Here is a 14,250-nt window from a genome sequence, read left to right as displayed (position 1 = left end):
AGCTAACTTCTATAAGAGGAAGGCGCTAGTCTTTGAGGGAACTTTTACAATTCAAAGCTCTAGCAGGAGTTTTTGCTTCAGAGTTTAGATCTACTTTTCTGCTAAAATGACTACTGTGTCAATACAGCACACATATTCTAAGTGTTAACGGAAAATTGCAATATGCTTTTGATGATGACTCTAGAAGGGCTGCTGTGTTCAGGATTTTGTCCTTGACTCTGTCCAGAATTGCATTTCTTTTTTTTTTTTTTTTTGGTTCTTTTTTTTTCGGAGCTGGGGACCGAACCCAGGGCCTTGCGCTTCCTAGGTAAGCGCTCTACCACTGAGCTAAATCCCCAGCCCCCAGAATTGCATTTCTGATTCCATGTTCAAAGTGTTCCTAGGTCCCTTCTCTTTCTGTAATGCCCAAAGCCTCTGTCCCTGGATGGGTTATACTCTCTTTGAAGAATTCTAACTCATTGTACTTCACCTGTATCTTCCACCTGCTGCCCGGTCCTTTCCTGACTTGGCTCTAAAACCCACAAACTTCTGGGACATATCTGAGTTTAATCACTGGGGGCCACATCAAGAAAATCATAATCAGGACTGGGAGCACTGATAACAGTGCTTGCTGGGATTCTACTTGGGCCTGGGTTCTACCCCCAGTACCACAAAAGAAAATAAAGGAAGTAAAAAATAAGAGAAATTCATGAACCATAGGTTATTTCCACCTATGTGAAGGTAAAGCCATTGTGAAATGCTTGTTGCACGCTATGCACAGGCCTTGTTCAGCAACAAATGTTAAGGGAGGACCCAGCACCCTTCATTACTATACTAGCACATCCTGGCAATGAGAGTGGATGACACTCTGGTGAGATTACAGAATGCTGATGGTATCCTGCTTGTGACTGAGAGCTGGCATTACAAGGGTACACACATGGCCAGCTCTAGACTTCCTTCTCCCAAGTTGCGGATGGGTACGGAGGATCGGTGCCTCTGTGCTTTACTTTTCTTGTCTTTCATGTGTGCTTGGCCATCCTCCTTGGATTCCTGAGCTTGTTCTACTCAATAGGGGCAATGAGTGCAGCTTTTGCAGATCAAAGCTAGCACAAAGCTTACAGTGAGACAGACACACACCAGGAAATTGTATGGCAATTAACATTGTCATAACACCAAAGAATATGATAATTTCTAGAAATTCATGGTTGTTACATTTTACAATAGTTATCAGCTCACGAACAATCAAACGAAATAGTAACTAGTCCTTCACCACAGACAGTCCGGCTGCCTGAAAGATGGTGTCTTTTTTTTTTTTAAGATTTATTTATTTATTATATAGAGGGCATCAGATCCCATTACAGATGGTTGTGAGCCACCATGTGGTTGCTGGGATTTGAACTCAGGACCTCTGGAAGAGCAGTCAGTGCTCTTAACCACTGAGCCATCTCTCCAGCCCAAGATGGTGTCTTAAGATATAAAACAAAGGCTGGGCATGGTGTCATCCCAGAACTCAGGAAGCTGAGACAGGAGGATCACACAAGCTTGTGACCAGACTAGGCTGTGACACTGACCTACAACTATATAACAGCTACTAAACAAAAGGACAAAGAGGCAGCATCTCAGTGAGAGGAGTTTGCATCTCCATGATGTGCAGGACCACACTGAGGTCGTGGCTCTAGGAGGTCAAAGCAGGGGAGGCAGGCCTGAGGCAGCCCAAGACTGGAGAGTTTGAATAATTTGCAGGATAGGTGAGCTACAGAGGTAGTACTGAATTGCAGGTACTCAGCCCTGGAGTGGTTTGGGGAAGGGAAATACTAGCTGTACAAAAAGGAAGTAGCTAGGGATGGTAGCTTTGGGTTGGTTAAGTCACACAGGCGAGGAGCACTCAAAGGCAACTATGGGGGTGGCCATAAGAGAAATCTAGTGAACGGTTCTGGCACAAAACATCCGAGGGCCTCAGTAGGGAGACAAATGGACAGAGCAAAACAGGGGCCGCTTTGTAGCCCCCACCACCATCTTTAATAATTTATACACCGGGAGGTGCAGTCAAGCCTCTTCAAGGATTGCTGGGTGTTTTAGTTAACTTCACTGTTGCTCATCAAGTGTGCTCCAGGCAGCCACAGGTCTTTCCTTCTCCGTGGCTGCCATATTACTCCTTTCCCACTGTCTAAATTCTCTTCCTTCCCGTTGTTCAGAGTCTTCCTGCTGACTTCCCCAACCCTTGGACAGCATCAAGCATCTCTTTCCAGGTATGACATCCTTTTTAGAGTTGTTGAATCTCCTTGGATCATCTACAAGGCCCTTAAGGGCTTAACAACCATTCTTATCTCCTTATATTTCTTGGGCTGCTTTCTATATAGTAGATATAACTAGCTTAAATGGTTTATACTCTGATTGTACACTGCAGACTGCCCATGCTTGCATGAAATGGGTCCCTATTCCCCCTTGACTGGATCGTGTTCCTCTGACACTGCCTTGTGCATCAATCACCCCCTAAAGAAAGACACTCTATTTACTTGATGATAAGCTTTAATTTAATTAATAAAATATCTATTGTGTCTCAGGGCTACGGCTCTATTCACTCCTGATACCCAGTCAGGTTCATGAAATGAGGAAGTCTTGCTTCTTATTTTAAAAATTGTTCTGGTCAATCAATTGAGTGCTTCTGGCACTTTTCAGATGGTCACATCATAGCCACTTAAGAAATATGACCTTCTATAGGATTTTCTTGGAAGAATAGCTCGCAAGTGTTCTGGACCTAAGGTACCTTACATTCTCCACACATAACTCTGTAGACATCCACAAGCAAGTGACCACTGTTTGAAATATGATAGATCGATAGATAGATAGATAGATAGATAGATAGCTGAAAGATAGCTGATAGATAATAGGTGATTGATAGATGATAGAAGATTGATAGGTAGATAGATGTTAGATGATAAATAGATGTTAGACAGATAATGGATGATGGATAGATAGTAGATTATTGATAGATGATAGATGATTGGTAGCTAGGTAGATAGATTATAGATGATAGAAGATAGATACATAGATGATAGGTAGATGATTGATAAATACATAGATGATAGATGATAGATATATAGATGATAGATAGATAATAGGTAGATGATAGATAGATAGGTAGACTTTTTAAATGGTCTATTCCATTCCCCTTCACAGTTTTCTTTCCAATAGTGATTCTTTTTTTTTTTTGGTTCTTTTTTTCGGAGCTGGGGACCGAACCCAGGGCCTTGCGCTTCCTAGGCAAGCGCTCTGCCACTGAGCCAAATCCCCAACCCCCCAATAGTGATTCTTAAAATGTGATCTGAGGACTCCTAGTGATCTAACTAACCACTCTGCCTCCCAGCCGGGTCAAAACCGTTTGGGGATAATACAGAGATGATAACTTTTAAATTATTCTTATTTTCTCACAAGCCTCTGGGGGAAGCTGTGGGCTGACAGCTTTGCTATATTTGGAGACTTTTAAGGCTTTCCAGCATTTGGAAGCTCTGTATAGCCCAGGGAGCCAAAGGTTGGCAAGGAATAATGTGCACTACCATAATGCATGGTTTAAGAGCTGTTGGAACAAAACAGCAAAGGAGTTTAGCATATCTGCACGGGGAAGTTTAAAATACATACATAAATAAGTATGTTTAAATTTTCTTAAATAAAGTTTATAATAAGGTAGACTAAAATACTTAAAGAAAAAGGCTGCGTGGGGCCCTCCGTCACTTTTACATTTACTTGTGTGTGTGTGTGTGTGTGTGTGTGTGTGTGTGTGTGTGTGTGTGTGTGCGTGTGTGCATGTGTGTGGTGCGTATACAACTTGTGGGAATCCGTTCACGTCGGTTCTAGGAACTGAACTCATGTGGTCAGGCTTGGCAGCAGATCCTTTACCTACTGAGTCCTCTCATTGACCTCTTGATAATTTTTAAAAATATAAAGATGTTCAAAGACCATAAAGATTTGAGAACTTCTATAACAGAATACACTCTACAAAACAAAAGCAAAGCTTCAGGGTAACAGTTATGGAAGTGTTGTGAGAAAGTAGGGAACAAGGGTGTAGGGCATGTCAGATGACAACAAGCCTGGCGTGGTGGTGAACGCCTTTAACCCCAGCACTCGGGAGGGAGAGGCAGGCGGATCTCTGTGAGTTTGAGGCCAGCCTGGTCTACAGAGTGAGTTCCAGGACCGCCAGGGCTGCAAGGTGAAACCCTGTCTTGAAAGACAAACAAACAATGAGAATGGAGAAGAAATGGACGTATACCTGAACTGTGCTGTGGAAAACTGAAAATCCCGGCGGCATGTCTGTGCACCAAAGGGGAAGGACAGCTGGGAACACAGTCAGAGGAGCGGCGAGAGCGTCCAGGCAAAGAACAGTGCTGGTGTGAGGCATCTAAGTCTAAACCAGTCTTGGCACTCAGTCACCCATGGATACTAGCAATCTACAACTTGACTTTTTCAAAAGGAGAAATCAGAGGAAGGGAAGTTTCATGCATAGCAGGGCATCTCAGAACCCAGTTTTGTTCTCTAAGTGAAGGAGTGGTCACTGTGACTCTGGTTAAGCCTATGGATACTCAGAGATCAGCCAATAGCCAAGCCTAGGAGCGGTGTCGTTTCCATTACGGAGCACAGTGACGCTCTCAAGACAAGGACAGGGCTACAACAAAGCTGCAGTCAGAGTCCCCAAGAGAGCGGGACCAGGAGAAAGAGGGTGTGAAGGCGACACACGGGGTGGCTTCAGGCTATGATGCATCCTAGAGGGAGGGAAATCAGGTTTCTACAAGTCCTTCGTTCATTAGATAATGGCGTCTGAATGACAGTATGAAAGCGGAGGTTACGACTTGAATAGAAGAGAGGATATGAACATAAATAAATGCATAGACAGAAGGCACATAAACAAACACATAGAGGGCACATAAACAAACGCACAGATAGAAAGCACACACAGTAAAAAGCAACAAGGAGACTTGTACGAAGTGATGGGAAAATGGAGTGGAGATTTCTGCTTGGGGAGTTGTACTGGCTGGTCTGTGTGTCAACTTGACACAAGCTGTGGTTATCACGGAGAAAGGAGCCTCCCTTGAGGAAATGCCTCCATGAGACCCAGCTGTAAGGCATTTTCTCAACTAGTGATCAAGGGAGGAGGGCCCAGCCCAACCCTAGGCTGCTGGTCTTGGGTTCTATAAGAGAGCAAGCTGAGCAAGCCAGGGGAAGCAAGCCAGTAAGTAACATCCCTCCATGGCCTCTCCATCGGCTCCTGCTTCCTGACCTGCTTGAGTTCCAGTCCTAACTTCCTTTGGTGATGAACAGCAGTGTGGAAGTGTGAGCTGAATAAACCCTTTCCTCCCTAACTTGCTTCTTGGTCATGGTGTTTGTGCAGGAATAGAAACCCTGACTAAGACAAATTGATACCAGAAGTGGAGTGTTCTTGTGACAACCTGACCATGTTTTGGGGAGGACTGTGGAAGGACTTTGGAGATTTGAGCTAGAAGAGCTATTGGGATGTTAAGAGCTTCTGTGGAAGCTTGGAAGATAATGTTGAAAACAGTGCAGAAGATGGAGGCCTGGCTTGAGAAATTTCAGAGGGAAGATTAAAGACTTATCAGGGCTGTTGCTATTTGATTGTGAAGATATTGTGGTTTTGGTCAGCTGGGGCTGAAGAATCAGCTGTGATTAACAAGATACCAGAACTGCAAATCAAAACCTTTGTATTACTGGGACTATTGATGCTGGTCAGCTGGGGCTAAGAAATTGGTGTTAAGAAGAAACCAGCCCACTGAGGTGAAATCATATGGGAAGTTTTCTCTGAGAGCCCACTGAGGCTGTGTTCCAGAGGTAGACAAGGTTGTACCTTGTGCTGTGTGTGGCTGGACTTGGTAATGTGTAAGAGTCACTGAGGTGGTACTAGTTTTGAAGGAATGAAGGAGGCATGAAGAGCAGCTGAGGCTGGGCACTGTGAGAGGCCATGGAAGGCCATTGGTGAAGGTGCAGCCTCAGTTGCAACTGATGGCCCAGGACTGAAGGGGTCATGCAAAGGAGTTGAGACTTGGTACCATTTAGAGAGCCTGTGACAGGCTATTGGTGAAGCCTAGTTGCAGTAGAAGACAGCAGTGTTTTGGAGATGCCAGTAGCATGAGATGAGCACCAAGAGCAGCAGCAGCAGCAGTAGAGTACAGGCATCTGGAGCCTAGAAGACAACGTGTGTGCTACAAAGGGCAGAGCTGGAGAAGTGACCCAAGCCCTTGGAGGAGTCTAGGAGATCGTGGGTCGATCCCAGACATTGGACGGTTAGAGTTTGACTTTCTTTTGTTTTGTTTTGTTTTTTTTAATATTTGGTTCATATATTTTTTTAAAAGATTTATTCATTTATTTTATATAAGTACACTGTAGCTATCTTCAGATACACCAGAAGAGGGCATCAGATCTCTTTACAGATGGTTGTGAGCCACCATGTGGTTGCTGGGAATTGAACTCATGACCTCTGGAAGAGCAGTCGGTGCTCTTAACCACTGAGCCATCTCTCCAGCCCTTGACTTTCTTTTGATTGTGACTGTGCCCTGGTATTTTTCCTTCTTGAAGGAAGAAAGTATTTTAGTGGAGCCCCTAGTTAAGAGACTTTGAATTTTAAAAGATATTGGATATTTTAAAGGGATTGAATTTTTAATATGTAAAGACTGTGGGACTCTTAAACTTATTTAGATCTTGGGGATGAATAACAAAGAAAGTGTTGAAGTTTAATAGCAATGTGTTGACAAGGGGTTAATTGTACTGGCTGGTTTTGTGTGTGAACTTGACACGAGCTGAAGTTATCACAGAGAAAGGAGCCTCAGTTGAGGAAATGCCTCCATGAGACCCAGCTGTAAGGCATTTTCTCAACTAGTGATCAAGGGAAGGGGGGAAGACCCAGCCAGCCATTGTGGGTGGTGCCATCTCTGGGCTGCTGGTCTTGGGTTCTATAAGAGAGCGAGCTGAGCAAGCCAGGGGAAGTAAGCCAGTGAGTAACATCCCTCCATGGCCTCTGCATCAGCTCCTGCTTCCTGACCTGCTTGAGTTCCAGTCCTGACTTCCTTTGGTAATGAACAGCAGTGTGGAAGTGTAAGCTGAATAAACCCTTCCCTCCCCAACTTGCTTCTTGGTCATGATGTTTGTGCAGGAATAGAAACCCTGACTAAGACAGGAATGAAGGACCAGGAGGCAGCTCTTCACAACAAGATGTGAAGAGTGGCTGTGATGTGGACATTTACAGATGGGACAATTCCACACACGGCAGAGACCAACGGTCACATATGTGAAGCATCTGGTGGTTCGTTCTGGATTAAGGGCTGGGTGCCTGATGGGGTCCAATGACTGAGACTGAAGAACGGATTGTATGCATGCTGGTGTAGGCCACACTGCGGACTCCATGATAAAGAGCCAGGACTGTATTAGCAGACAGAATTACCCTCATTAGGGAAATTCTCTCATTCTTTTTAAACTATTCTCAACTGTCAATATTTTCTTTAATGTCCAACCCAAGCTCTCATTTCCTTTGATAAGATTTTACATTTCCCATGAGGTGGAAAGATGAAGGTGGTCAGGGAGCATCTTCCTGTCCACCTTTGCCCGTTTTCCTGAGGTTTCAAGGAATAAGGGATAAGGTGCCCTTTCTTGCTAACGACTACGCCTATTTCTGCGTTGTCCAAGACTCTGGCCATCGCTGTCCTGTTGCTCGCCGCTCTGGAACCTGGCATTGCTGTCTTTTGTCTGTGAGCATTATAAAAATACTGACTTCGTCCAGACTCTTCTCTCCGTTAACGATCTCTTTATATTGAAATTGTACTATTTAAGTGTATGTGTGTTTTGCCTGTGCTTGTCTGTGTGCTGTGTGCATGCCTGGTGCCCCCGGAGGGCAGAAGGCAGTATTGGATCCGTTGGAACTGGAGTTGGGTTCTGGGCCACCATGCGGGAGCTGGGGATCAAACCTGGGTCCTGATCCCGGACCTATCTCTGCACGTCCATGCATTCTTTTCTTTGGAGGCAGGGTTTCTCTCTGTAGCTCTGGCTGATTTGGGACTTTCTCTGCAGATCAGGCAAACCTCAACTTCAGAGATCCGCCTGTCTCTGCCTCCCGAGTGGCTAGGGTTAAGAGCATCCCATTCCCGCTTGGAGCACGTGTTGTTTTCTTTTTTTTTTTTTTTTTTTTTTTTTTGATTCTTTTTTTCGGAGCTGGGGACCGAACCCAGGGCCTTGCGCTTCCTAGGTAAGCGCTCTACCACTGAGCTAAATCCCCAGCCCCGTGTTGTTTTCTTGACACAGGGTCTTGCTTTGCAAGTTGGCCTTGAACTCGGGATCCTCTTGCCTTAGCCACTGGAGTGCTGGGATTACCAGCTCGTGCTATCAGATCAAGCTCTCACACATGCTCAGATAAGACATCCTAAAGACTTTCACAACAGCTATTAGCAACAATCACACACAATTCTTATAGGGCAGTTTGGCCACGAGGAGGAGGAGGTGTCCCTTCTGGTGTTTTGACCTACGGCTTGTTAGTGTGATGTAGTCACAAGTGTGAAGACTGTCAGACAGGAGAGTAAACAGCCCTGGGCTTGCCGGTGACCAGGAGTAAGGGCAGGGTTAAAGAAGAATGTTCGAAAATTGATGGTGAGATGTCTACGGATGGGGCTGGATGGGAGGGTAGGTGGAGGGGGTTGGGGGGAGGGAAACAGGTGCTGGGGAGGAGTCTGGGAGCTGCAAGGCCAAGCAGGATGAAGAAAGCAGGATTCTTTTGGTTTATCTGAGACGGTGCAAAGACTTTACCTGATTCATGATGGAAAACTTCCTCCCTATCCTGTTGTCTGGCAGCCGGAAGGCCTTCCTTCTCATACCGTCTTCCGACTCTGACTTAAACACCTTCTCTGGGTCCCCTTTCTCCTCGCCTTCAGAGAGCTCCTTCTGCTTCCTCTTCTTCCGTCGGTTCCGCCGCTCCTTCGCGCTCTTGGAACTGAGTTTAGACAGTTCAGATGAGCTCCTCGGAGAGCCTACCCCATCTTCCCCTTCTTCTTCAATGGCGTCTTCCGAGACAGTGCCCGCTGAGGTGGCCATTGCAGCAGCCTAGGAAAGAGACCACAGCAAAGGCACGGTCAGAAGCAGAATCCGGGGCCACACAGTCAGTCACTGACAGACAGGGACATGGGGGAGCCCACCCTACTGGAGGAGCCTGAGGTCAGCACTGGCTGTTCCCACTCTCTGTGAAGTTGCATCCCGGTGCTCAGACCAAAACGACCAGCGTACCTCGTGGTGAGGATGCTGGGGATTTACTCTGAGTATCCCAGATGAGGGCCTGGCTGCTTCCTACCAAAGGATTTCTTAGTGAGCAACGATGGAAAAGAATGCTTGGAAACTATATTACACATTACCCAGCAAACACTGCAGTGTGTGTGTGTGTGTGTGTGTGTGTGTGTGTGTGTGTGTGTGCGTGTGTGTGCGCGCGTGCGTGCGTGACTCAGATAACTCATATATATGAGGCATATATATGAGTAGGAGGCTAAATATTAACAGTAATAGAATCACAATTGTTTCTAAATTTTATTTTTTGCCAATATCTTCATTTTAAGTGTTTCAAAACTATTATGCATGTCTATGCATGGGGGGTGCATATGTGTGTGTGTACAGATATCAAAGGGACAACTTTCATGAAGCCAGTTTTTGCATTCTGGGGATCAAACTCGGGTCACCAGGCTTTTGTGGCAAGCTTTTTTCCCCCCACTGAGCCATCTCACTGTGTCTCCCACCTCCTTTGTGTGTGTGTGTGTGTGTGTGTGTGTGTGTATTGTGAGAATATGTGTGTCTGTGTGTATCTGTATGTGCATTTCTGTGTGTGTTTTGTGCACATGTGTGCATGTATGTGTGCTTGTGTGTATGTGAGAGTGTGTGTGCATGTATGTGTTTATTTGTTTGTTTGTGTGAGTATATGTATGTGCATGTAAGTGTATGTGTGAGTATATGTGTGTGTGTGCATTTGTACGTGTATGTGTGAATATGTGTACGTGTGTGTGTGTGTGTGCACATGTATGTGTGCGTGTATGCTCTTATGGACAAGTGTATATATTTGAACCCAGAGGTCAACCCAGGATTTGACCCACCTTGGTTGTTTTTTTGTTTTTGTTTTTTTTGAGGTGAGCCTCTCACTAGCCTGGAACTCACCAAGTATGCTAGGCTGGCAGGCCAGGGACCCCTGGGACCCACTCATCCCCACCACTTCAGGGAGCTGCCATGTCTGGCTTTTTGTGTGGGTTCTAGGGATAAACTCGGGTCCTCATGCTTCTGTGGCAAGTGCTTTACTGACTATGTTCTCTCCCCAGTTCCCTGCATTTTGTTTTAATATTCTCTGGCTGTAGTGAACCTATCAAGTATATCCCAATGTTCTAATCAAAAAATAGGTAGGTGTGGAGTACCGTCCAGCCGTAGATGAACAAAGCCCTGTGTTCAGTCTCCAACACTGAATCAACAAACAAATCAGACCGTGCTGCACCAGAAACTGCTACTGCCCCCTTCCAGTCACCACTTAGCGCTGAGCTAAGAAAGTCAGGAAAAGAGCGCTTGCACAGGCAATGGTTGGGACTTAGCCTCCAGGACCCGGAAGAAGGCGGCTTGCGCGTGCGCAGTGCACAGGACTGCCGCTCCCTCACCTGTGCCTCCTCCTGCTGCTTCTTGAGTTGCTCCAGCATTGCCTTGAACTCGGCCTCTTTTTGCTCTGCCTCCTCCAGTGTTGCCTGGTTCTGTTCCTCATAAGCCATGGCCACCACAGCCAAGATCAAGTTCACCAGATAGAAAGAACCCACGAAGATGACCAAGACAAAGAAGATCATGTACGTTTTCCCAGCGGCTCGTAAGGTCTGAAAGATGAAGGCCAAGTTCTCAGCGTGTCGCCAGCTGAGGAGGTCAGAGTTTCCTTTGCGTGGTGCCTTGCACCCACCCCGTATCCCAGTGGTCAAATCTCTTCCTAATGCTTAACTCTTGCTTCCGTTGTGAGAGGGAAATGCCTCCTGGATTTTGCTTTCATAGAAAGATATTCTGTTTCTGTCTGTCTATCTTAGAAAAGGTCTTACAGTGTAGCCCTGGCTGGTATGGGACTTGCTGTGTGAATCAAACTGGTTTTAAACTCCCAGTGATCCTCCTGCCCCCGGCTCCTGAGTGCCAGGATCACAGACCCGCAGCACAGGCCTAGCTCATCCTGATGCTTTCAATCAGCCAGCACTTAGTGGAATTTACTGTCTGTTATGCTCAACTGTAAGGGCTGACTTGGGGATTGGAAACAGAAGCTTCTCTTGAAGAGGCTCCTTTTTGCAAGGGGAGATTTATTTTTTTTTTAATCTTCTAACTAGCATCACCAGCCAGAGAAAAAAACAATGGCTCGTCTGGATTTCTAAGATTAGCAATCGACACCGATTTTCCTCATTATGACTTGTGGATTACAGGACAGTGAAGTCATTATAGGACGGGGACTGCATACCTGAACAAGCCCAGATGCAGTATAGCTCTAAAAATATTAAGTCACACTTCAGGGTCCCAGGGATAGAGTTCCCCCTCGTTTTAATACCCAGGAAGATGCCCTGCACAAATGAGTGTTTGCTGCTGCTTAAACAAATGTCCTGATACCAGAAGATCCAGAAGACGATGCAGTCAGGGTGCGGAGAGCAACCTGACCTGAGAGGAAGCGGGTGCTCTGAGGGGGTCAGGATGTGAGCTTCCACAGCTGACCATGATTAAACAGCCAAGAAACCAGGCTAAGAGCTGTCTGAATTCATCATCCCAAGGGCTCCCACCTAACGTCTTCACTGTGGGTGTGTCACACAGACAGTCCCCAGCTCCTCATAACCCCGTGAGGACAATATCACTAAAGAAAGAGAGGCCGTACTTACCAGCTGGTATAAGTTCTCCCAATAGTCCTGGGTCATAAGGCGGAATAATGCCAAGAAGGCCCAGCTGAAGGTGTCAAAGCTGGTGTAACCGTAGTTGGGGTTCCTTCCTGCTTTCATGCACTGGAATCCCTCTGGGCATTGCCTGAAGAAGGAAAGGGGCCCCCAAGGGGAACGGAACGCAGCTCAGCACGAGAGGACTCACCTCGTAACTTCAAGGCCCTAGATTTTTTTCCTTTCGAAACAGACACACAAATGCATACGTCCACATGTGTGAATGTACACACATACACACACCCGCACGCAAATGCATACATGTTCACATAAACACACACACATACACAGGCCTGGGGAGGAAGTTCAGCGTTTTTTTTCAAAATAACCCCACCCGGCCATGACCTTGGAGACAACAGATTACACAAACCCATCTATCCCATGCCCTTGAGAGAAACAGTTATATAATTTCTCCTGCCTTTGGACTCCTGTGATGTCTCTTTTAATGTAGTCAGTATTATCTGTTTCAATATAGAATTTAACTCGCATTCTAGCTGTCAGGATGATAATAAAACAGCAGATACTAAGGGACCAATGGACATCTGCACCTTACCTATGTTTAATAAATACTACATGCACATTACCTAACCGGCCCCTTACAGGAACCCTGTGACTAAGAGACCGTAGTTTATTAGATCTGTGCCAAGGATGAGGAAGACCTAAATGGGTTGGGCAGAAGCTGCAGGACCAGGACTGTAACCTTGGCCTCAATCCCTTCTCGTGCGCGCTGCGTCAAAGCTAGTGCACTGTGGGTCATCCTTGGAGTTAACCTCTCATCGAGGCAGAGCCCTTGCTCCATTTGCATTAACGGTGTCATCGGAGGACGGGAGGGTGTGAGAGAGCCAGTAAGCTACTTGTGCTTCAGAGAACCCCTGGTCTTTTTTGCACCTGTGATTTTAGTTTGAGATTGCTGGCACACTTACTTTCCAATGAAATCTCAACTTTGGAGGGTCAAATATGAAACGGTACGTGAGCGTGAAGAAAGGGGGACCCTTGCCTATTTAGATTCAGCTGGTACTTGGTGCGCTAAGAACATCAGGAGTCGGTGTGCTACTCACCCAGCATCAGAACTGTTCCCGCAGAGCAAGGGTTCTAGCATGCCAGGAACCATGTAAAAGTTTGCTAGAAAAGTGGGAAGAAGCAGGAAGTGAATAGGCAGATTCCGGTGAATGAGAGAATACGGTTACGTGCGCCCCGGCATGCCAGCAGAAGCCGCTATTGATTTTAGCTCATATAAACCCTTCCCAGCAGCAGGAAGCTGAGGAGAATCCCTCCCATTAATGATCTCCTGTACGCAGCTAGAACTAAGAACTTAACCCTGAAGCCCTTGAGGTGACACCACACCCACCTGCACTTGACTCCTCAGCTCCGCATGCCACCTTCTGCTGCTGAATCAGGGGGTCTTAGGCAGCGGTTCTCACACCTTCCTGACACTGCGACACCTCGTGTTGTGGGAACCCTCTAGAATTATTTCGTTCCTACTTCATAACTGTAATTTTGCTACTGTTATGAATCGTGAGGTAAATGTCTGATATGTAGGATATCTGAGTTGTGACCCCGCCCCCCGAGGGGTGGTGACCCTCAGGCTGAAAGACACTGGTCTAAAGTAAGTTTCCGAGATCGTCATCCCTGTACACAATTTGCCCTTTTATCCTTGTAACATTTTTATCAAGATGTCCTAAAACTCCTCACCAGTCATTGGTTCCCATGCCCTACTTTAAATCAGAAGGCACTGTCCCTGAGACCTCCTATGCAATACTTCCTTGTGGCTACTTAATTGATTTTATTTCTCTCGAGTGACTAGTGGTTTCACATACGCCTCAGAATAAGATAAAACAAGACAAAGTAATGACAGAGGACATGAGAGCTCCCATGCGGTTCTGCCCTGGAGTCACAGGGATGGCTTCCCAGGCTCCATCTGCTGTGCTGTGCCTCTGGGCCCGACCACTCTTGCTAGCTCTACAGGGGGTCTGACAGGAACCTTGGGTGAAGCTTTCCTCTTGCTGAGGAGGGGACACCTACTTTTATTGTTGATATACTCCTCCCAGTCAAAGCCTCTGGTGCCGTTCTCCAGGTAGCTCTCGTTGAAGTTTATGGGCCACACGACACACTTGTTTCGAAGGTTCCCCATGAAGAGCTGCAGGCCAATCAGGGCGAAAACACTCAGGCAGAACACTGTCAGGATCATCACGTCCGACAGCTTCTTCACGGACTGGATTAGGGCGCCCACGATTGTCTTCAGGCCTGGAGAGACAGAGCCCCCAGAGCTAGAGTCACCCCAAGGTCCTCCCTACTTTTCCCTGGCCTCCCTCTCTTAGTC

At 46.4% G+C, this 14,250-nt stretch overlaps 1 protein-coding gene across 8 annotated transcripts in view; it reads right to left on the bottom strand.

Moving 5' to 3' along the window:
• Scn8a (sodium voltage-gated channel alpha subunit 8) overlaps positions 1-14,250 on the bottom strand; it is a 173,909-nt gene that overhangs the window by 66,080 nt on the left and 93,579 nt on the right. For all 8 annotated transcript variants that reach the window (XM_063263132.1, XM_063263131.1, XM_063263134.1 and 5 more), the window contains 5 exons: positions 13,953-14,174; positions 12,989-13,052; positions 11,880-12,021; positions 10,647-10,853; positions 8,776-9,069 (listed from right to left, as the gene is read on the bottom strand). In XM_063263132.1, coding sequence (XP_063119202.1) covers positions 8,776-9,069; positions 10,647-10,853; positions 11,880-12,021; positions 12,989-13,052; positions 13,953-14,174 — 929 coding nt within the window. The remainder of the gene's footprint in view (positions 1-8,775; positions 9,070-10,646; positions 10,854-11,879; positions 12,022-12,988; positions 13,053-13,952; positions 14,175-14,250) is intronic.

The sequence above is a fragment of the Rattus norvegicus genome, chromosome 7 (genome assembly GCF_036323735.1).
Source record: "Rattus norvegicus strain BN/NHsdMcwi chromosome 7, GRCr8, whole genome shotgun sequence".
Classification (NCBI taxonomy): Eukaryota; Metazoa; Chordata; class Mammalia; order Rodentia; family Muridae; genus Rattus; species Rattus norvegicus.
The sequence above is the reverse complement of the archived record's forward strand: the minus strand, read 5'-3'. Positions and strand labels throughout refer to the sequence as shown.